Genomic DNA, 24,239 nt, shown 5'->3' on the forward strand with positions numbered 1-24,239 from the left:
AGTTAATGACCCAGACTAATTGATCCGGACACACTTTCTCAATCTTTCTAATAGCTAGCAAAATTGCTTCATAACGTTAAGACAACTTGTACTCATCACTGTTATTAATCAAAAAAATAAACTGAATATCAAAGCAATGAGAACACTGATCAGTAATTAAGAAAAAATATACATGTTTTAAATTTAATAAATTTGGGAAGGCAACTCCTCAACCTCCAACTACACAGTCTACACTGTACGTGTACGGTGGTGTGGCCTATGGGGTTAACTTGTATATTTATTGTACACTGCCCTCTATTTTTCTCTATAAATAGAGGCAAGAATGCTTCTTAATTTCCAAGTATTCTACTCTCCTTTCAGTTGAACAAAAATGGTTTCCAAGACTTTCATTTATTTTGGTCTTTTGCTTGCCATTGTCCTTCTCATTTCCTCTGAAGTGGGCGCAAATGGTGAGCTTAACTTTTCCCTTCTAATTTTTGTAGAAATTATATATTGCTAGCTTCCTAGTGTCACCAAAGTTGCTAAGCGAAGTTATACATACAATTTGTGAGCTTAATTTGTTGTACTTTCCACAACATAATACTAGTGTACTTAACTTTATTCACCAAATAGATATAGTACAAGTATATGCTGGAAGTACTTCATTTTGCAGCTTGTTTACATATTCCTTCTTTGTTGTCTTTGCAGTTATATTTTGACAAAATCACTGAGCTTTATTGACTTTCAAGGATTGAATTATATTTCACTTGTGTGTTCTTTTACAATTGTACAACAATATATAAGAGGATTAACCTCTTGCTTTACACCATAACAGCTGGTTTAGGGAAAAATAAAATAACATCCCCTTGAATTAAGGGAGTTGATTAAGGAAGAAAGCACTCTTGAATTACGGAAGTTGTCTGACTAGGGAATAATAAAATAACATCCCCTTGAATTAAGGAAGAAAGTGCGGGAGATGATTAATCCCTTGAATTAAGGAAGAAAGTGCCTTCCAATACTCCCCCTCAAGCTGGATCCAGAAGGTTTATGGATCCAAGCTTGGACAGAAGCCATTGAAACCGATGAGAAGCCAAGGGCTTGGTGAAAATGTCGGCCAATTGGTCGAAGCTTCGTGTATACCGTGTCTGAATTACCTGTGACTGCACCTGTGCCCAAACGAAATGACAATCAACCTCAATGTGTTTCGTTCTCTCGTGAAACACGGGATTAGATGCTATATGCATTGCTGCCTGATTGTCACAGAATAAGGACATAGGAAGAGTTGCAGGAAACCCTAAATCACACAGAATACCCTTGAGCCATATCAACTCACACGCAGTGGAAGCCATTGCACGGTACTCAGCTTCGGCACTGGATCTGGCGATAACAGTTTGCTTTTTACTTTTCCAGGTGACCAAGTTTCCACCGACAAATGTACAGTAGCCTGAGGTGGACTTACGATCGATTGCGTTGCCTGCCCAATTAGCATCACAATACCCTACGACTTGAGTGTTGTCATTCTTCCGCATGATGATACCACGACCCACTGAACCTTTTAAGTAGCGTAAGATTCGTTTAACCAGAGTCAAATGTTCAATAGTCGGGGAGTGCATGAATTGGCTCACAAGACTTACAGAATAGGTGATGTCGGGTCTAGTGATTGTGAGGTAGATCAATTTTCGAACCAATCGCTGATAATGGGTGATATCCATGAGTGGCGTGCCCTTCAAGCTAGGTTTTTGCTTACTGTCAAGAGGAGTGGTGGCTGGTTTAGCATCGTTCATGTTGGCATCATTGAGCAAATCCAAGACATACTTTCTTTGGTTAAGAAACAGTCCATTGTGTGAGGTTGCCACTTCTATACCAAGAAAGTACTTCAATATCCCAAGGTCTTTAATTGCAAATCTTTGTCTGAGAGACTGTTTGAGAGTGGAGATCTCGTCAGTATTATCACCCGTAATTATCAGATCATCAACATAAATAAGCACAACTAATGTGCCCACAACTCCTGTGCGAACAAATAATGAGGAATCGGCGTTGCTGCTTTTGAAACCAACACTAGTGAGAACTGAGCTCAGTTTGGCATACCAAGCTCGTGGGGACTGCTTTAGGCCATAAATGGCTTTGTGCAATCTGCACACCACATTCGGTTCATTGCTTTGTGGATGCCCTGGTGGCAATTTCATATAGACTTCTTCTTTGAGATCACCGTGCAAGAATGCGTTCTTTACGTCCATTTGGTACATGGACCTTCCTTTGTTTACAGCTAAAGACAATAACACTCTTACTGTGTTCATTTTGGCCACAGGTGCAAACGTTTCTTTGTAATCCACCTCAAATGTTTGAGTGAATCCCCGAGCCACTAGTCTTGCTTTATGTCTCTCAATTGAACCATCTGACTTGAATTTGAGTTTATAAATCCATTTGCAACCTACTACTTTCTTGCCTGTTGGAAGTTTGGTGATGCTCCAGGTATTGTGTTGATCTAGAGCTTTAAGTTCTTATTGCATTGCCTCTTTCCACACCTCTTGGCTGTTGGCCTCGTGGAAATTCTGAGGCTCCTGGTAACTAGATATAGTGCTTAGGAATGCAGCATGATTCGGTGTCACTCTCTTGTATGACACACAATTGGAGATGGGATGTGTGGGTTTGTACATAACAAAATCCTGAAGTCTTGTGGGAGTTTTTCTAACTCGCATTGGATTGCGTCGAGGAGCTGGAAGCATTGTTTCACACTCGTTCGCATCATCTTCATTGTCACAATTGTCATGCAGTGTATCCTCAGAATGAGACCCTTCATTGCTATCTTCATTGGGAGAAGCATCAACATTGACATAACTGAGCTCGTGTTGATGTGGTTCATCCAGTTCAATTCTTGGTAGTGGGAACACATCCAAGATGCCATCCCCTTGGGCTGTGAGTTCACTTGACTTGCTGAAAAAGGGTTAGTTTCATGAAATCGCACATCTTTGGACACAATCAATCTCCTTAATTGGGGATTATAACACTTATATCCCTTTTGTGTAGAGGAATAACCAAGAAAAATACATTTGGCAGCTCTAGGATCTAATTTATCTCTGTTAAGAGATTGAATATGCACAAAACAGATGTAGCCAAACACTCTAAGATGTGAGAGGTCAATTTTCCTTCCTTTCATAACCTCGAGTGGAGACTTGAATTCCAAGACTCGGCTGGGTAATCTATTGATGATATATGCAACTGCCATAACACCTTGAGACCAAAATCTCTTTGGTACATTCATTTGTAGCATTAGTGCTCTTGTTTTTTCAAGTAGGTCACGGTTTTTGCATTCAGATACACCATTTTGTTGAGGTGTTCCAACACAACTTGTTTGATGCATGATGCCATGAGTGCTCAAATATTGTTTCATGATATAGGACATATATTCGGTGCCATTGTCAGACCTTAAGGTTTGAATTTGGGAGGGGAAATGGTTTTTAACAAGGTTATGAAAGTCCTTAAAAACTTTCATAACTTCATTCTTAGACTTTAAGAGATATAACCATGTGACTCGAGAAAAGTCATCCATAAAAATCACAAAATACTTATAGCCATCAAATGATTCACTAGTTGGTCCTCATACATCTGAATGAACTAGTTCAAAACACTTACTAGTTCTAGACAAGGAAGATTTAAAAGGTAGTCGAGTGGATTTAGACAAGTGACATGTTTCACATGAAATATCATCCTTTCCTAAATTTGGAAATAGAGTTGACAAAATGGGTGAAGAAGGATGAGCTAAACGTTGATGCCACAATTGATTATCTTGAATGTGGTTGAACTTGGCTTGAAACCCTCTCGGATTGCTCTTTGATATGTAATAGAGACCATCTAAATAAAACCCTTCACCAATCGTCTTCTTGGTGACACAATCCTGAAAGATAACATTGTGAGGAGAAAAAATGGCTAAGCAATTCAAGGTATTTGTGATTTTTCCCACAGATAGAAGTTGAAATGGGAAGGAAAGAACATATAAAGCCATTGATTCAATTTTGTCTGACATTAATTTTATTTTTTCCTTCCCTAAGACCTTTACATTCTCACCATTTGCAATTGAAACTTGAGAAGGGTTTGCAAATTTTTCAAATTTTTGAGACTTAGACACATGGTTGGTCATATGATCTGTGGCACCCGAATCTACAACCCAAAAATCATGCAACATATTTATTTTAAGAGCAGTTTTAAAGGCTTTCATGATACCTTGCATGTTCTCTTGGGGTATGGATCTCGTGTCTGCCAAGAACCTTGCAAACTTGCCGAGCAATGCCGTCGAGTTCCCTTCTTCTATGCTATCAGCACGATCACTTCCAGCAACTCCTTTCTTGATTTGAAGATACGACATAAACTCGTTCATGAGTTCAGCAGGATTCGCTGTGAAGTTCTTGAGTGGATCTGGCCCATTGGAGGTGGAGGTAGACGCATGATTCGCTCGATGTGGAGCACGGTTCATCCTTTGCACACCCTTGTTGTCCTTCATGAACTCAGGCTTTAACTCTAGGTGTAAGATCCAGCATGTGTCTTTGACGTGACCTATATTATTGCAGTGTTGACACTTCAAGTTCGGATGTTTTCCTTTGTACCTCTTTTCGTTGGTTATATATGCCCTAGCCTCAGGTACACTGGTCGTTGTACCTATGTTCATGACTTTCCTTCTTACTTCTTCTCGTTGAATCGTCGCACACACACTGGTGAAAGAATGAAGCTCAGTGTTCATGAGTATGTGACATCGAAGATCTTCATATGTTGAATCAAGACTAGACAAGAGTTGAAATATCTTGTCTTCTTCTGCTCTCTTTCGTAGTAGTGCTGCGTCGGTTGTGTGAGGGCGATAGATTTCCAACTCATTCCACATGCTTTTCATGCTTCCTAGGACTTGCACAAACGGTTTGCCATCTTGCTGCAGATCGGAGATGTCCTTCTTTAATTGGAAGACCCGTGCAGCATTGTTTTGGCTGCCATACATTTCCTTGACCGCTTCCCATAGTTGGTACGAGGATTCTGAATAGCTGAATATTTCAGCTAATTTACGATCCATGGAATTCAAAAGCCATGACATAACCAGCTGATCCTTGCTAAGCCAGGATTCAGAGTTTGGTGAGGAAGCATCATGTATTTTGAAGCTTCCATTTATGAACCCCAGCTTGGACCTTCCACCTAGCGCCAAAGACACAGCTCTCGACCAAGGCAAGTAATTAAACTCATTCAACACGACTGAGCTTAATCTTTGATTTGGGTTGACGTCCACCTCATGCACGTTCATGGAGGAAGGCTCCTGTGAGCTTTCAGCTTCGGATATCAGCGGATTGTCTTCAGACATTTTGAGGATTGAACACGCTCGGATAACAGTATAGCAGACGCAGGTTAATTTTCCTGCTCTGATACCATATTGACTTTCAAGGATTGAATTATATTTCACTTGTGTGTTCTTTTACAATTGTACAACAATATATAAGAGGATTAACCTCTTGCTTTACACCACAACAGCTGGTTTAGGGAAAAATAAAATAACATCCCCTTGAATTAAGGGAGTTGATTAAGGAAGAAAGCACTCTTGAATTACGGAAGTTGTCTGACTTAGGGAATAATAAAATAACATCCTCTTGAATTAAGGGAGATGATTAATCCCTTGAATTAAGGAAGAAAGTGCCTTCCAATAAGCTTGTTGTGAGTAGGTCTGATTTGGTTTTGTTTAAAGAAGCACTAGTGAGTTTGGCAACTGATTCGGGACTTCATCCATTAGTTCCTTATTTCACATGCTTTATCGCTGACGAGGTATAATTCTTGAAACTGTCAATGATAGCTACAAGAAGGGTAAGATATGTAGCCATTGGTTATTACTTATACCAACTGTTCTTATGTATATCAGGTTGCTCGTGGCTTGAATGATTATGCACTTCTATTCGCTTTGATGCGAGTTGTTCAGAGTCTTCTCCAGAATCCTCACATACACATAGAACCTTATGTAAGTGCTTCGTTCTTCTTTGTTTCCTTTTTTTCAAAGGAAAGCCGTACGTGACTAATTTTCTGTTATTGTATTTATAGGGTTATGTGCTCATCTGTATAATCATGTCTTAGTTGAATTCGGTAATTTTCTGGTTTGACGATTGGGTAGGCTGATGGCAGTATCCCTAAAATGTATATTAAGGTGGATTCAACGCCGTTAATATGGTGGATTGGCCTTCAATCTGCAAAAGTTTAGGCTTGTTATTTTTGGTTAAAATTCCTTTTACCTTCATGCTTATCTTTCAGCTGGCATGCTTCCTTTTTCTTGTACTTTCTCTGACATCGCTTCTTGAGATATCTCCTACTTTTCTCTTGTGACTTGACCTTGGTCATGTCCAGACCTATTTTCCAACTTATGTGATCCTTGTGTATTAAGCAACTAAAAGTAGGTTTTTAGTGTGCATTATGTTAAGTGAAACTGGACTAGCATAGTCAATCTGCCCAGCATGATTGTTGTTTTAAAAATATCTCTTTACCATGGAAGCAAAGCTTTGTATTTTCTTTTCAAATTCCATGCGTATATTTTGGTATGAATTTGTCATCTTACCTATGAGTTTCAATATCTGAATTTGTTGCGGGCTTGGATATGTATATAACACTCTCCAGTCGAGTCTTACAAAAACTTTGGTCAATGCATTTTTGGACCCAAAGCGGACATTGACTCAACACTATGGTGCAATTCAAGGTTTAGCTGCTCTAGGGCCCAATGTGGTAATGCCTCATGGTTCATGCAACTAAGAAAATCAGTTCAGTAGACAGTCTATATAAAGTAGTAAATGCTTTGGAATATAAATTCAACTTGAAGTAATATCTCTCGTGTTCTTCCCATAAGTTTCTGTTAGCATATTCTTGTTATCTATTTTCGTACATAGAAAAGAGAATTATGTACTGGTAAATAAAGCTAGGTGGCTCCAGGCCTGTTTGCCTGCAAGCTTATGCGCTGCCTGCAACTGCATTCTCTTCTTAGTCTCTTTATTCTGAGTCCTAGAAGTTCAATATGGTGGAATGGAAGATATTTGCAATACCTTTTCCAAGAATTTCTCTTTTGCTAATGACTTGTTTCGAAAAATGAAGATGTTGCAATACCTTTACCCCGTATAACATATGAACTCTTATTCTAAAATGTCATTTACCTCGATTTTCTAGGCAATAGTAATTTGTCAATCTTTTTTCCATTAGAAATCTACTTCCATGTTTTACTCATCTTCAAGGATTTGGTTTTCTGGGAATATGAATCTTTATTTATTTATATTTTTTTGAACACGAAGCAAGGGTTCTTAACTGTTGGGTGATTATTTTTCACTGCAGGTTCGCCTTCTTGTACTGCCAAATCTGGAGTCATATCTGCGACTTCTTGAACCAGAGCTTCTTCTTGACAAGCAAAAGAATGAGATGAAGAGGCATGAAGCGTGGCGTGTGTATGGATCCTTGTTGGTGAGTCTATTTTCATGCCTGTATATACTGTTGGAAAATCTTAAGAAAGGCTTCCTAATGAGAGCTTGCGCTTTTCCAGAATGCAGCAGGTCAATGCATATATGATAGGCTCAAGATGTTCCCATTTTTGCCATCTCCAGCGCCGCAATCTTACTGGAAGACCAAGGGGAGACTCCATATTACTCTGCCGAGTAAGACATTTAACGGCTTATGTTTTCTTAAATGATGGCACTTCAACCATTTCAAATGAGTTACACTACTAATATATGCTTGGTTTAGAATGAATCTTATTTCCTTATGGTATTATACAAGCATAGAACCAGCATAAATGCGTTTTTGGTTTTAAAATTTTCCTTGTACCTTTGTTCTACATCTTTCCACCATCCTTCCTCCACTCTTCATATCCTCTTTTTCTCCAATGTGTTTCTCCTCTCTTACACACAATAAGAACTCGTGAGCCTAAATTGCTAGAATGGTTTGTAAGTTTCTTGCAATATAATAGATTACACTACTCAAACGGGTATACAAGATGTTTGTACCATACTTGACCAATCCCGAAATTACTAAGCACCGGTCAACAACATACCGTCAAGGACCCACAAGACTTTTCCTCCAACCAGGAGGCCAATCACAACATGACACATGTCGGTATCAGAAGCCAATCATAGCGTGACACGTGTCAATATCAAAGGCCAATCACAACACGACACGTGTCAATGTCAGAGCAAAGCTAGAAACTCTCTTTTATAAAAGGGGTCATTCTCCCACAATAATCCCTAATGTCATTTGTACTAAACTATTCACTAGAACTCACAAAAAGAGAGCTTGAACCTATGTATTTGTGTAAACCCTTCACAACTAATGAGAACTCCTCTACTTCGTGGACATAGCCAATCTAGGTGAACCACGTACATCTTGTGTTATTTGCTTCCCTGTCTCTATTCATTTACATACTAATCCACACTAATGACCAGAGCAACCTAGCGAAGGTCACAAACTTGACACTTTCTGTTGTACCAAAGTCCTCGCCGATTTTGTGCATCAACATTTGGCGCCGTCTGTGGGAATCGCACTTATTCCTACTCTCTCCAGCTTTGTCAAGCTGGTTTCCACCATTCACACACTTTCCTTCGACCAGGCACCCCTCTCCAACATGGGGAATGAAGGGAGCCACAACACGCAAAACGACACCCCCCTCGCACTTAGTGCAAAGCAACAAAAGAAGAAATGAAAAAGGTTTGCTCTTCAGGCTAAAGTCGATGAGCTAGAGGCTCAGAACAACAAGATAGCGATAAAGAATGAGATCATCCATGAGCAGTATGAGAAGCTCTTCGGAATGCTCCATGAAGCTAGGCATACTCAAACACACGAACTCATCGCCCCCGGGGAAGTCAAACACCACCTGGGTGCCCCCCAACATGGGGATCACTTGCCTTCAACATGGATATCCATAATGGGGAGCGAGTTACTCATCAAGGTGTTGATCAACATGAGACCTCTCTCGACCCAGCTACTTCAACCCGAAGCAGGAGAAGTGGAGGAAGGCACCTTCTTGTAGAAGGAGTAGAAGGATCAAAAGCCGTTTATCGCGACTGTCGGGACTTCCTGAGACAACGTCGAGAGAACCCCATCCACATAAGCTCGAAGGTCAATGATCCAAGGGTTTCTGAAAGGTTCGGTCTTCTTCCATGCCCCAAGCCAATGCCAATCTAGGGAATGAGCGACATGTCCTAGAGGAATATGAAGGTACGGGGGACTCGGGGGCGTTTCGACAAGCTCACCCTGGAAGTCAGTACGGTGAGTCCAAAGAAAAATCTCATGCCCTTGACCAAGCTTTCCTACTTTCAAGAGGAGATGGAGACTTACGAAAGAAGGATCTAGCAGTACGTGACTCCACTCAGGACCCCCTTGTCCTACAATTCCTTGAGGAAGTAAACAAGTTGAAGGCCGAACGTCAGGCCGAAATACCTGACTGGAACCAACCTAGGCCTGGCCCTCTTACAAGGAGGATCCTTGACACCCCCTCCAAGCAAAGACAAAGCAAAAGCTTGGCTTACAACTCTACACTGGAAGGGAGGACCCGATTGAACACCTTTACCTTTTTGAGTCCACCATGGCATACCGGATGCACACTGACGAAGAACGATGTCTTCTCTTCCCTTCTATCCTCTCTTGCGGAGCTTTGAATTGGTATTGTCATCTTCCACCTGAGACAGTAGACTCATTTGAGGAACTGAGGAAACTATTTGTCTCTCAACACATCTTCCAGACAGATCGCTTGCATTCCGCAAATGACTTGTACACTATTCGCCAGAAGCTAGATGAGTCACTACGAAAATATGCCGGCCGCTTCAGCCATGAGTATTCTCGCTGCGCTGAGGCAGATGACAAGACCTTCCTTAAAGCCTTCACGATAGGCTTACACGACTGTTTCTTCAAGTACATGATCAATGCTAACACTTGGAAGACTTACTCTGAGGTAATGGCACAGGCTTATAATCATGCCTGCGCCGAGGCAAGGACATATCAAGGGAAACCTTCTACAGCCATCCCTTATCAGCAAATGGGGAGTGAAAGCCAAATCCAACCGAATGAGAATACCTCAACCTTCCAAACAGCAGCGACGCTTCCCCCTGCCCTACATAATACCTCGCCAAGTCAACAGACGTATCATTCTCAGGGCAAGAGGAAAGACTTCCATCCTCACCAGTCTCACTTTAATAAAAAGAGTAAGGGGCACTATCGCGAAAACTAAAGGTATCACCATGATAGTACCCGCCCCCAGGCGGTCAATGCAGTGGGCCAAACATGTGTCAAGAATGGTCCTACCCCGAGGTATGAGACATACACACCTTTGAACGCCACATGCATGGCCATTTACCCCAGTATAGCTCACTTGATACCAAAGCCAAGGCCGATGGAGCCAGATTTCAAGTCCACGAAGAACACAGGCATGTTTTGTGGTTACCATGAGTATAATGGCCATGACGGCGAGAAATGTATCACCCTCCATGATCATATTGAAGCTTTGGCACGTGAAGGAAAAATTGACCAGTTCCTCCTTCACCCTCCAAGGGATAACCGCAACCAACGCCAAGTGAATGTGATATATTCCATAAGCGGTGGCACACCCATATCTGAATCTTCCAACAGGGCCATGAAAAACAATGAACGAACGTTGAAGCCTGGCCACCAAGTGTTTCACGTGGAAGACATCAGGGGAGGCAAGTATTAAAAGCCTAACTGGGATCCAATATGTTTCTACCCTGAGGAAGAAAGAGGTATCATCTATCCTCATAACGACCCACTAATTGTGGAGGCTCATATAGCCAACTTTGATGTACGACGAATCCTGGTAGACACGGGGGCGTCGGTCAATATCATGTTTGCTGAAGCTTTCAAAACACTTAATGCAGCTGAACACTTGCTCGATCACTCGATTTCTCCTCTGATAAGCTTCTCTGGTGATGTCGTGCAACCTTTAGAGAGCATAAATTTACCCTTCACCATCGGTACAGGCCTGTACACAGCCACCATCACCATTAACTTCTTGGTGGTCGACTGCCCAACGGCATACAATGTCATCTTTGGGCGCACATGCATTAATGATCTCAAGGCCATGGTATCCACACATATGTTGTTGATGAAATTTCCTACCCCTTACGGCAATGGTTACATTAGAGGAGATCAACTTAGTGCACGATCATGTTACAACACTTCAGTCAAGCAACAACACTTGCATGTACCCAAAGAAACACTTTTTATACATGACCAAGTTATCAAGACCAGCTCGGACAAAGCCAACTTGAATATTCACGGTGGTAACAATCAACCCGACGATCCTCGAAATGACTCTTTCACCCAGCAAGCACAACCTGCTGAAGAGTTGGAGAAGGTCTCGATCTCAAAAGATTATCCAGATCGCATAGTGAAGTTTGGCACCACTTTGTCATCATCCATTCAGTTGGCATTGATCTTTTTTTTTGCAAGAGAACACTGAAGTCTTCGCCTGGTCATACGAAGACATGCCAGGCATCTTTCTCGATATCATTTGTCATCGCTTGAGTATTGATCCCAAGACCAAGCCGGTGAAATAGAAGCGAAGATCTTATGATGCTGAACGATATGAAGCAATGAAGGCAGAAGTTGAAAAACTTAAAAGCATAAGCTTCATCCGTGAAGTCAATTATCCAACGTGGGTAGCAAATGTGGTCCTTGTTAAGAAAAACTCGACCAAGGAAAGTCTCTTGCTTCAAAAGATCTTGTGGAGAATGTGTGTCGACGACACCGACTTAAACAAAGGATGCTCGAATGATAGCTTTCCCCTTCCTCTCATTGATAGACTTGTAAACTCTACAACAGGGTGTGAACTCTTGAGTTTCATGGATGCTTACTCAGGGTACAATCAAATCCTCATGAACCCTTCGAACCAAGAACACACGGCCTTCACCACTGATAGAGGATTATATTCCTATAAAGTCATGCCATTCGGCCTAAAGAATGCAGGGGCAACTTATCAAATATTAGTTAATTCAATGTTCGCTGAACAAATTAGGAAAAGCATGAAAGTTTATGTTGATGATATGTTAGTCAAAAGCAAACATACTGACCAACACATTGCCAACTTGTCTGAAACCTTCTCCATCCTGAAGAAGCATCGAATGAGGTTGAACCTCAACAAATGCGCTTTCGGTGTGGGCTCTGGAAAATTCTTGGGCTTCATGATTAGCCAACGAGGCATTGAAGCTAACCCCGAGAAGATCAAAGCAATCATGGACATGAAAGAACCAGTAACCTCAAAAGACATCCAGAGCCTTACTGGCAAGGTAGCAGCCTTGACTAGGTTCATCTCTAAGGCCACAAACAAATGCGCTCTTTTTTTCAAAGCACTTAAGGGAAGTAAGAAGTATATTACGTGGACCGATGAATGTGCCGATCATTTAAGAATCTCAAGGAGTACATGAGTAAAGCCCCTCTGCTTTCCAAACCTGAAGTTGGTGACACCCTAATTGTCTATCTATCTGTCTCAGCTTCAGCAGTCAATTCTGTCCTCATTCGTAGGGATGGTAGTATCGAACGACCTGTCTACTATGCTAGTAAGGTTCTACAAGATGCGGAGACACGATACTCCAACATTGAGAAATTAGCTCTAGCATTAGTCATGTCTGCTCTGAAACTTCGCCCCGACTTTTAAACACACTCTATCATCGTGCTTACCAATCACCCCCTCCGACAAATACTTCAGAGTCTTGACACTTCGGGGCTAATGATCAAATGGGCCATAGCACTGGGAGAGTTTGACATCTTCTACCACCCAAAGCTAGCTGAAAAGGGCCAAGCAGTTGCAGATTTCATTGCCGAATTCACTTATCCCGTTGACATTTCTCCTACACCTGAGGCAGCAGCTTCATCACCCCTGGAAACCCGGAAGGTAGAACTAACATTCCCAGTATGGACTCTATATGTTGATGGCTCATCCAACCAATAGGGTTGTGGAGCATGACTAGTCCTGACTACCCCCGACAAAGTGGCAATGAAGTATGCTCTCCGCTTCAAATTCAAGGCGTCAAACAATGAAGCTGAGTATGAGGCCCTTTTAGCAGGCTTACGTTTGGCCAAACATCTTGGAGTTAAACAAATTAATATCTTCAGTGACTCCCAATTGGTGGTTAACCAGGTCACGAACAACTTTGACGCTAAGGATAACTACATAGCAGCGTATCTTACGCAAACGCAGCTTTTGCTCAAGCACTTCCACTACCAGATCACCCAAGTCCCTCGAGCGGCAAACAATCATGAAGATGCTTTGGCTCGCCTCGCCTCAGCAGTGGAAGACAAGATTGGAGATAAATTCATGTCGAATTGTTGGCAACATCAAGCACCATAGTCGCAGAAGTATGCAACTTGCAACAAGGAGATAGCTGGATCACCCCAATTTATAAATTCCTTGTTCATGGAACTTTCCCAAATGATAAAATCCAAGCTAAACATATTCGATACAAGTCTACTCGCTACCTGATCATTAATGACCAACTCTACAAGCGAGGTTTTAAACTACCATACTTACGGTGCCTCACACCTGCGGAAGCGGAAATTGTCATTCGAGAAATACATGAAGGAGTCTGCGGAGATCATGTTGGATCTCGATCCCTAGCACACAAGGCTTTTCGCCAAAGATATTACTGGCCAACACTCCACCAAGATGCCATCAGAATATCCCGCTCATGTGATAAGTGTCAACGCTACGTAACTATTCATCACTCCCCTCCCGAGCCTCTTACTCCTATGATCAGCCCTTGGCCCTTCGTCCAATGGGGACTTGATTTGATCGGCCCAATGCCTGCAGGAAAGGGCAAGGTCCGCTATGCAATCGTTGCAGTTAACTACTTCACAAAGTGGGTCGAAGTAGAACCCTTGGCAACCATTACTGAGGCAAAAATAGAAAACTTCGTATGGAAGAACATCCTTTGTAGATTTGGCATTCCTAATGCGATAGTCACGGACAATGGGCGACAATTTGACAACAAGAAGTTCAGGATGTTCTGTTCTAAGTTCAACATCAACTTATGTTTTGCCTTCCCAGCTCATCCCCAGTCTAACGGATAAGTTGAGGCCATCAACAAAATAATCAAGCGCACTTTGAAAACCAGCTTGGACAAGGCTAAAGGTTGTTGGCCAGAATTTGTACCCCAAGTTCTTTGGTCATACCGCATTTCATATCGGACTTCAACAGGAGAAACTCCATTCTCACTTGCCTTTGGTACAGAGGCTGTTGTCCCAGTTGAGCTTGAGCAAGCAATTTTCCGAGTCCAGAACTACATTCAAAGTGAAAATGACAAACAACTCACCCTCAACTTGGATCTAGTCGAGGAACACAGAAACCAGGCTCACTTGAGGAATGTCGCCTACAAGCAGCACATCTCCAACTACTATGACTCAAGAGTCAAACCTCGCTCTTTCAAAGTGAGGGACTGGGTATTGAAGAAAAGGCTACTCTGCGACAGAGTCCTGAGTGAAGGCACGCTTAGCCCAAATTGGGATGGACCGTTTGAAGTTATTGGCATCAGTCGCCCTGGTTCTTACAAGCTTAGGAGCTCCGATGGCAAGACCCTTGGCCATCCATGGAATGCTAATCACTTGAAGTACTATTACAAGTAGACTCACACTGTACAAGTTTTGAGCTACGGCCATTCGGCATCCTATGTAATGAAGGCCATTTGGCATCAATTCAATAAAGAGGTGATTTATACAACCTGGTCCTAACTCCCTTACATCCCTATCATTGAAACGCTCAGGTTTGAAGCTTCAACACGAATGCTTACAACATGAAATAAAGTCTATATATATGTTAACATGACTTATATTCAAACATAACCAAACATTCATTAATGATAGTACAAATACTTGGCAAATAACATCAAAGCGCACAGTACAAGGTTGCAAACATACACAAACAAAAAACCCTTAGACTTATAACATGACACATGCTAGACAAACAATAAATTAGTACATCCAGAGTACATGGCACATGCCACACAAACAACAAATTAGTACATTCAAAATACATGCAGAAAAAAAAGGCACTATGAGTCATCCTCATCTGAGGCCGAACCCCTGACAATATCACTCTGCGTTTCAACCGCATCGCCATCGCCACCATCCTCGATATCTCCAGAACCATCCTCACTTTCCTGAGACTACTCACCGACACTAGCCTCATTATCAGAGTCATCCTCACTACTAGGATCAACTACGAGGACGAAGGCTTCACCTCTTTGTCGATACTCATCCATCTCATCACGGTACTTTTGGATAATGCTTCCATTACCGTAACGCTCAAGGACGGCCATCCATTTCCTTTTCTCAAAATTAGCCGCTCGAATGCAGTAAGGTTTAAAAGCATCTTGAAAAGCCTGGGAACCTAAGAACTCCTGCACGATAGCGTCCCTCTCAGTTGGGATACTCCTCTTTAGCTCAGAAACTTCAACCAAGGCACTATCCAACTCCTTTTTCACCTTGGAAACTTCGAGGATAGTAGTCTCCAACTGTTTCTTAGTCCCCTCCAGTTGTTTCTTGAGCCTCACATTCTCACCATTTCGCCTCTTCAAACTCTCAAAGTGTTGATCTTTGAGGCGGATGGCCTCAGCCAAAGCTTTGCTTGTGTTTCTAGCATCATTCACAAGCTGGTTATTCTCTTTAAACTTTGCCTCGTACCGCTCGACCTCTCGTAATCTGTCGTCGTACTCAGTCATGACTTACATGACAAGATGATCGTCACTACCAAGAAAAAGAGAGAAGAAAATAAAGAAGTGACAGAATAACACTTACAAAAGAAGATAGCCTCATCATCCGGTCACGATCTGATTCATTCTTATCGAGCGGCTCGCCAAGCTCGTCTATGGGTTGAGTACCTTTAAGCTACAAGCCTATTTTATGTTGTCAGATTGTAACAAATCAGCCATGCAATGGTGCAAGAAAGAGTTTCCATTTTCATAGCCCCCTCCTATCCTTTTCGGGTATGGGATTCTGCTCTTATGTGTAGACTTTGGGCATAATGAAGGAAGCACCCCCTTGGATGTGTGTGATTGCAAAGCTAATGAGTAGGGTTTCTTGTCCAGGAAGGAGAAGATACCCTTAGTTTTCAAGGTTTATTATTTAGATTAAGTCTGAACTCTGATTCTTATGTACATAATCCAGATAAGCGCAAGCAAAGTGCGGAGCACAATGAAGAGAAACCGCCCCTGAAGAAAATTTCCAGCAGGGGATACTGATGCAGGCCCCTCGTCGTCTTCTCAGAAGATGCTGAATGAGAGCATTCCACACATCACAAGTAGAATGGGCAAGCCTGTTGGTCAGTCTCTAAAGAAATCAGCTCTCCTCACTCAGGTTTGGAAGGATGACTTGAATTCTGGGCATCTCCTGGTTTCATTGTTTGAGTTGTTCGGTGAAAACATCCTCTCCTTCGTTCCAGCTCCCGAGATGTGTTTATTTTTGTAACCATTTGTAGCAATCTTACTCATGATTAGGAGTACAAAGTAAAAATAGAACGAGAGATTTCGGTATGAAATATGTGTATAAATTCAGTAGAAACTTAGATAAAATTGTAATTGAATTTTACAAACATTTACTTTAGCTATTTTCGATCTCTTCATCCTCATTTATTTTTTATGGAACTTGAACATAAAAATCAACAATGCAGAAGGCTCTTCGTAATTAAATAGAAAAGTACAATCTATTAAAAGTGCTTAATTAATCAGCTGCGTAAACTTTGGTACCGGAGTACTCCTTTTCCACTGCTTTCTTCAGGAAGCTATCTTCTTCCAGCAGCATTTGAACTGGCAAGAACCCCATCCCATTGGCCATAGCAAGCATCATCCGCTTGGTTTCAGCCTTGAACTCCTCCAAATCAACCGCCCCGTTCGAGTCATGATCAAACTGCACGAACAGCGAGTCGTAGACATGAGCAATCTCTTCGGGGTCTGGCTTCACATCAATGCCATAGTGGGTCTCAAAGACCCTCAGAGACTGAAGCTCCTTCAGCATCTCTGCATAAGAAAGCAGACCATCGTGGTTGATGTCAAGATGAGCAAAACGGTCGCGTATTGAGAGGCTGAATGCTTCTTCATCTTCCACAAAGTTGACAATGGTGGCACCATCCAACATTTCTACACTCATCTTCTCTTATGCTAGCTTGGGAATTGATCACAAGGAAATTAGGATTGATTTGTATTTTGGTTGCAAATTAAACAAGCGATGGAAATGTTAATTATTTATAAACACATGCATGAGGTACTATTTTGTTTTTCGGCCCCTTGTTTCTCTAATCCATAGGTTTTAAGGACTTTGTTTCTGTAAACAAACGTTAATCAACTTTACCAGTCAACTAAAGGAAAGAAAATGAAAATAGACTGACCGACATCGTAAGCGGTTGATTGCTTTGGATTCATTTTTAATATTGTAGTTGAATTCAAATCAATCGATCACTTGTAAATCTGATTGCTAAATTGCTTGGCTCGTAAACTTGAGATTATCTAAAGTGGCTAGAGCAGTCTACTCTATTTTTTGCACTCAAGTTTGAATCTTCATTCCCGTAATTTAGAAAAATCTAATGTATACTTGACTCTAAGAATGGCTTGGTATTTTTCTTAAATCTAATTTTTTTTTTTTTTTTTTTTTTTTTTTTTTTTTTAAAGAATAAGTTCCAAGTATCTTCTTCCACTTCGGATGCCTTCATGGTAATAGATTACTTTTAAGTCAAATAACTTGGGTTCAATTTAATGACATTTGAAAGTCATATAACATATTGTATTAATATTTGTTAAAGTAAAATGAACCATTCAAATCCAATTGGCCCTAGACAAGTCTGAAAAGTCAAATTCAGAATAAATTGACCACAGAGGACGCGTTGTCAAACTGAGCAGAAAATAACCTTTCGGTGAGAAAACACACTGATTTTGCACTTCTCCATGCGTGTGGCTGTGTTATTCTTTCTCCCACTTCCACTCGAGACAAAATATGAACCATAATATCAATTGCAAAGAAAAAGAAAGAAAAATAAAAAGGGTTACTCTTTTGCATGCGTTGTTTTAGTTCCGTTGATTAAGAGTACTTTTTTGTTTATTCGAATTCTCAATTCAGATTTTTGAATATCTTTTGTATTTAAAACAACAAGAGAGTATTACCAAAAAGGGCTTTCAATGAAACTAGAAAATATATTCAAGACAATTTTTACCAATTATATGTCGGTCGAAGCTGTATGAGATGAGTGGTCAAAATTGCAATTTGCAGGCTCCCTCCATGATATCTATTCGTTGAAGATTGACATGCAGACATGCATGTATGCCCACAACTATTTTTATAAAGTAGTTCCCATGCAACTTAATTTGTCATGGTCTTTCTGACTCTCACTGACATATGTCCAAGGCATGTGTATAACATGGAGCCCCCGGCCAGAGTCAAAATTACAATCTATTCAATTTACGTCACTCGTGACGCCGATATTCATCTATCTCGATCCTAATTACATATAATTTATCTCGATTATAATCTACAAATTGTTTCGAAATTTCCCATAGCAAATATGGTCTTTTCTAGTGTTTGAAAAATTAGTGCATGTCCATCCACCGCTGATTAGTTTTGCATTGGACGCTCACATTTAAGCAAATCGATTAGTTAATGATCCAGACCAATTAATCCGGATGAACTTTCTCGGTCTTTCTAATAACTAACAAAATTGCTTCATAACGTTAAGACAGCTTGTACTCATCACTGTTATTAATCAGAAAAATAAACTGAATATCAGAAGCAATAAGAACACTGATCAGTAATTAAGAAAGGGAACTGTTATTAGCACTTCAAAAATCTATTTTTACATTACTCATAAGTGTATTTTTCTTTCAAATTTTAAAAAGTTTGGAGTGTCAATAACAATTCCCTTAAGAAAAGATATACATGTTTTAAATTTAATAAACTTGGGAAGGCAACTCCTCAACTCCAACTACACAGTCTACATTGTACGTGTACGGTGGTGTATGGGGTTAACTTGTAGATTTATTGTACACTGCCCTCTATTTTTCTCTATAAATAGAGGCAAGAATGCTTCTTAATTTTCAAGTATTCTACTCTCTTTTCACTTGATCAAAAATGGTTTCCAAGACTTTCATTTACTTTGGTCTTTTGCTTGCCATTGTCCTTCTCATTTCCTCTGACGTGGCCGCAAATGGTGACCTTAACTTTTCCCTTCTATTTTTTTTGTAGAAATTATATATTGCCAGCTACCTAGTGTCACCAAAGTTATAAATACAATTTGTGAGCTTAATTTGTTGTACTTTCCACAACTAATACTAGTGTACTTAACTTTATTCACCAAATAGATATAGTACAAGTATATGCTACTTAAAATTAAATTAGGTTCCAAATTCACAATGATTTGAATAAATGAAATATTGTCACCTCATTTAAATGTATGTTCCTTATATGACTTTCAGTTGCGGAGACTACTACAAATCCCAATGGTGTAGGTGACGCCAAGTATGGTGGCGGGTACCAAGGAGATCCTGGGCGAGGTGGGTATGGTGGCAACCCAAGTCGTGGGGGATATGGCGGTAACCCTGGTCGTGGCGGAAATGGTGGAGGAGGCCGTGGAGGACGTTGCTACTATGGTTGTTGCAGATGGAGTTACAATGGAAGAGAGTGCCTAAGGTGCTGCAATCATGCTGGTCAGGCTGTTGATTCACAACCTCACAACTAGTTCATTAGTTAATTAGGCTTCTGCATGCCCATGCATGCAGTGTGCTTAATTAATTATCTAATTATCTAATTATGTTCTAATGCATGTGCTTAACATGCTTGAAGCACTTCCCTCGATCGTATTCCTATGTATGAATCGAATAAAACTTCACTAGCGAGAGGCATGCAAAAATAAAGTTAATCACGAGTGCTAGCTGGGTGGATGTTGTATCTGTACTCAGTTATAATCTCATGGTTTGAGTGCTCGTTAATTAATTTCGTGAACAAATTCAAGTACCTGTGTAATGCATGTCGTCGATTGATGATATACGAAGTCAATGACATATACAAGTAACGTTTTGTATCCAATTTGCTCAGTCTCTTTTGTTCTGCTCTATTTTATTTTTAGGGATAGGCTGGGAAATTAAGGTGGGATGGTTTATGTGTTTAGAGAGAGAGCACAGCAAAGACCTAGACGAATAATACCGAATTTAGAGAATTAAATAAAATTATTGATAACCCAATTTACATAAGCCCTAGAGCTTAATTAAGATACGAGGTAACTTGGTTTATAAGATTTATTCAAAAAGAAAAAAAAAACTTGGTTTATAAGAATACAAATACAACTCCGGCAAGTAATTAATTATATCCTAATTGTAGGCGGAGATGGAAATCATAGAGGATTCTCCTTCTAACACTGCTCTCATTAGCTCATACAGAAACATTATGATCTCTGTTCATCGTGGATTTCAGATATCCCTGAGGAGATCACCGGACTCAGGCTCCACACCATCACCATACTGTAAATATATAGGACACAATATGCATACATTAGATTCACAGATATAATAAATTAATAAAGGCATAATCGGATATACCGTCTCTGTCATGATAAGGTAATCGGAAAGTAGCCCCCGTGGTAAAATAATTAGGATTTAAACCCTCGTTGTGTAGTCCGTTAGCAAATTTAGTCTAAAAGTGATTTTTCGTTAAATGCTCGTTAAATACAAGGGTAAAAACGTATTTTGATATATGCACCTTCTTCTTCAATGGTCAATGTCTACTCTCTCTAATAGTGTGAAAATTTGGGGAATTTGAGTCGTTGAGAAGGTGGCTAAGATGAATTTGAGCCCCGCCCACCCAATTGCTGTTCAAGACTGGAGGTTGCCCACCTTTGTTATATATTTATGTATCCAAGTGGGAACAGAGCTCACTGAGACAGTCGTCACTCGGACTAGCAGAGGAGCCGGGGGGCGCTGGAGAGTAATTGAGAAATTAAAGCAGCATCAAGTCTTCAACTTCACCACCACCGCCAGTGAAGAAGAAAGGACACATTGATTTGATTTGATACCAAAAGTCCCTCTGGAGTTCTCTTTAAACCACTCCCGCCCTCCCCCAAAACTCCCCATCTAGGCTGCATGGATACGAATACGGAGATACGATACGATACAACACGAAGATACGTTAAATTTTTAAAAACGAAAGCACGATACGTTAGGGATACGGTAATTAAAAATATAAATAAATAAATCTAAAATATTATAAAATAAGCATTAAAATTTATTACTCAAGTTCAAATTTATTTCAATAAACTTCAAACAACTAGAAAGATAGTCCATCCAACAAGCTATTAGTCTTCACTTTGAAAATTTAAAATGAACAGTTTCAAGAAAATTAAAAAAACATATAAACAATAAGAGCTCAATCCACTTCAGAATAATATATTATAATATACAAAATACAATATTATTATTATTATCATATACAAAAAGTTAAAAACTGAGATCAGAAAAGCAAATGGCTTTTAATTTCAGATTGCTTTTAGTTTCAGAGATGAGAAAAGCAAAGCAAAGGGGGCTTGTAGTTTCAGAGATGGGTTTTACCTCGGGGAATCAGTTATGCTTTGAATATTTCAATGGTCAGTGAAGCAGAGGAGTAAGCTTCGAATAGCTCTCACCAGCTGTTGCAGACGGAGACAATAGAGACAACAGAGTAGTTGCAGACGATGGTCAAGCACGATTCTGATTTCTGAGGTTCGAGCGAGGAAAAATAGGTAAATCCGAATTTTAGTTTGGCTAATTTCAATCAAGCACGATTCTGATTATCCTTCGATTTTAGTTGAAACGTATCTGAAAAGTGGGATACCCGTATCTCCACAGTACGATACGCGTATCTCATTGTTCAACAACGTATCCCTTCACTCCGATACGTATCGGACGTGTATCCACACGTATCTTATGCGTATCCGTATCCTCAGGTGTCAGATACGGGATACGCTGGTTTTCCCCCGTACATGTGCATCGTAGCTCCCAACTTTCCACCCACCACATCTCTCTCTCTCTCTCTCTCTCTCTCTCTCTCTCTCTCTCTCTATATATATATATATATACATATATATATATATATCTGTTTGTTAAAATCACAATTGTTGTTGTAAAAGATTAATGTGAGGTTTAGTTTAGTTTAATTTTTTTAGCATTATCAAGTGAATTATTAATGTTTCGAGATTGCATTGCGGTTTAATCCATGACTTTTTGGAATTTTGGGGTTGATTTGTTAGTCCCCTTCATTGTGCATTGGTTGTACTTGTTTTATAGAAAGAGTAGAGAGACGAGGAAGGAAACAAGGAAGAAGAAGGCACACGTCAATGTACATTTTTATCCTTACATATAACAGACATTTAATGGAAAAATCATTTTTGAACTAAATTTGCTAACGGACTATACCATGAGGGTTTAAATCCTAATTTTTTTACCATGGGGGCTACTTTCTGATTACCTTATTAACATGAGAACCGTTTATCTAATTAGGCCATTAATAAATAAAAACTAATTTTTACTATAACCAAATATATAAATGTGTGTGTGAATTTTCCTACAAGCTATAGGTTTTAATTACTTCAAATTTTTTTTTTTCTATTTGATTTGTTTGTTTTATATTTAATTAGGATTTCCTTTTCCTTCTCATTTCGGACATAGCTTTTATGTTTACAAGTAGGATTAACTTTTGATGGCTATATATATATATTGAAGAAAGTTGAGGTTCCACCATAAAATCAATTGGCAATATGGGGAGGAGGCTAACTCCAACCGAAGGGTCCAGAGGGCCACAAGGCTGAAAATAGCTCGAAAACCGTCTCCAACCTAGAGTTAGGCCAAAGATCTCGTAGGCCCCAAGGGACAAAAAATGGTCAAAGGGCTAACTGGTTGGCCTAACCTAGCCAGCCAAGCAGTCTCGGGCCGGGCCACAATTTCAAAGCCTACGGCTAGCTGACGTTAGTTACCGTTGGATTTGAATTTTTTTTTCTTTTTATGGCCAAATTTTTTTTAAAATTTTAAAAAAAATTCTCATTTTCCCCTATAAATACCTAACGTCATTCCTACACTATTTGTCACATAATTTTCACCATTCCATACTATCTCACTTCATTTTATTTTAATTCTTCACATTCTATTTTCTTACCTCTTCCAAGAATCTTTCCTTCAATTTTTTCAATAATTTTCAAATGGCCTCAACTGCAATGAAAGGTATGGCTTGGACCCGAAAAGAAGATGAAACTCTTTGCACGACTTATAGATGGGTCTTAGAAGATAGTGTGAGGGGGACTTCTCAAACATGTGAAGGTGTTTGGACTCATGTGTCCAAAAAATACTATGAGTTCTACGAAGACACCACTCCACCGAACACCCGAAACCACGAGAATTGTTCTTCAAGATGGAAGAAACATCTTCAATCAAGTTTGAATAAATGGCATTGCAGTCGCAAGTAGACATGAAAACGGCGCAATTACTACGACGAAGTAAGTGTTTTCACAATTTATTTTAAATATTTAAGTTGTTGTAGTTTATAAATTTAAGTTGTTATAGTTTTTAAATTTAAATAATAAATTATATTTGGACTTATGACCCTTTGGCCCTTGGTTGGAAATGGTTTTTTGTCACAGAGATATGTTTGGCCCTATGACCTTTTGGCTCTCGGTTGGAGATGGTAAGAAATATGACCTTGCATTGTTCATTAAAATATTAATTTGTTGGAGGGTGTTTTAGCTCTCTAGCCCCCATTTGGTTGGAGATGGCCTTATAACTTTATGCAAGGTCCCTCCTCCCATTAAGGTGGGACTCATTCTCAACACGTCCTCTTAGCGAATTTTCAAGCCTAACACGTGGACACACAACGGGGTGATGTGAAGCGTGTGTGGCCATTGGGCTTCACACGTGGGACAACCTACTCTGATACCATGAAGAAATTGAGGTTCCACCATAAAACCAATCGGTAATATAAGGAGTAGCCTAACTACTTATAAACTCATGCAAGGTCCCTCGTCCCATCAAGGTGTGACTCATTCTCAACATATATAGCCTAGTTTTCAGTTGTAATATTCAGATTTCAATTTATTCAATACAAATTTGAGACTTTTATAGATAAGGTGGATTTTAGGTTCTTGTGTTTTTAGTTTTACAACCTGGTCTGACCGTTCTCATATTTTCCGCTACGTTAAATTGTACTCGGAAGCTTCAGATCGTGAGCATTTTTTCTCTTCGTTTCAAAATCTTCGAAAACAAAAAACGAGTTTA

General features: G+C 40.0%; 3 protein-coding genes and 1 pseudogene across 3 annotated transcripts; 2 read left to right on the plus strand and 2 right to left on the minus strand.

Annotated features, from left to right (window-relative positions):
- Nucleotides 1–1,004: 1,004 nt before the first annotated feature.
- LOC137740436 (uncharacterized) lies at nucleotides 1,005–5,260 on the minus strand. Its single transcript, XM_068480308.1, has 6 exons — nucleotides 4,201–5,260; nucleotides 4,031–4,137; nucleotides 3,795–3,874; nucleotides 2,716–2,913; nucleotides 1,663–2,445; nucleotides 1,005–1,404 (listed from the first exon to the last, which is right to left on the minus strand). The coding sequence occupies exons 1-6, from the start codon at nucleotides 5,258–5,260 to the stop codon at nucleotides 1,005–1,007; spliced, it is 2,628 nt and encodes an 875-aa protein (XP_068336409.1).
- On the plus strand, nucleotides 5,259–16,588 carry LOC137740437 (transcription initiation factor TFIID subunit 6-like; annotated as a pseudogene).
- Nucleotides 16,589–16,674: 86 nt separating this feature from the next.
- Nucleotides 16,675–17,155, minus strand: LOC137739356 (uncharacterized). The gene has a single exon (XM_068478917.1). The coding sequence runs from the start codon at nucleotides 17,110–17,112 to the stop codon at nucleotides 16,687–16,689; it is 426 nt and encodes a 141-aa protein (XP_068335018.1). The 5' UTR covers nucleotides 17,113–17,155; the 3' UTR covers nucleotides 16,675–16,686.
- Nucleotides 17,156–19,080: 1,925 nt separating this feature from the next.
- LOC137738883 (glycine-rich protein-like) lies at nucleotides 19,081–19,687 on the plus strand. Its single transcript, XM_068478355.1, has 2 exons — nucleotides 19,081–19,159; nucleotides 19,425–19,687. The coding sequence occupies exons 1-2, from the start codon at nucleotides 19,081–19,083 to the stop codon at nucleotides 19,685–19,687; spliced, it is 342 nt and encodes a 113-aa protein (XP_068334456.1).
- The last annotated feature ends 4,552 nt before the right edge of the window (nucleotides 19,688–24,239 follow it).

Source organism: Pyrus communis, chromosome 7 (assembly GCF_963583255.1).
Source record: "Pyrus communis chromosome 7, drPyrComm1.1, whole genome shotgun sequence".
Classification (NCBI taxonomy): Eukaryota; Viridiplantae; Streptophyta; class Magnoliopsida; order Rosales; family Rosaceae; genus Pyrus; species Pyrus communis.

Excerpts from the sequence above, each read along its gene's own strand:
- LOC137740436 (XM_068480308.1), bottom strand. The coding sequence starts at position 5,260 with ATGAACGTGCATGAGGTGGACGTCAACCCAAATCAAAGATTAAGCTCA. Across the intron at positions 4,138-4,200 it reads ACCCCAAGAGAACATGCAAG|ATTCGGGTGCCACAGATCAT; the intron begins GTATCATGAAAG and ends TTTGGGTTGTAG. Across the intron at positions 2,446-2,715 it reads AATGAAGATGATGCGAACGA|CATCACCAAACTTCCAACAG; the intron begins GTGTGAAACAAT and ends CAATACCTGGAG.
- LOC137738883 (XM_068478355.1), top strand. The coding sequence starts at position 19,081 with ATGGTTTCCAAGACTTTCATTTACTTTGGTCTTTTGCTTGCCATTGTC. Across the intron at positions 19,160-19,424 it reads CTCTGACGTGGCCGCAAATG|TTGCGGAGACTACTACAAAT; the intron begins GTGACCTTAACT and ends TATGACTTTCAG.
- LOC137739356 (XM_068478917.1), bottom strand. The coding sequence starts at position 17,112 with ATGAGTGTAGAAATGTTGGATGGTGCCACCATTGTCAACTTTGTGGAA.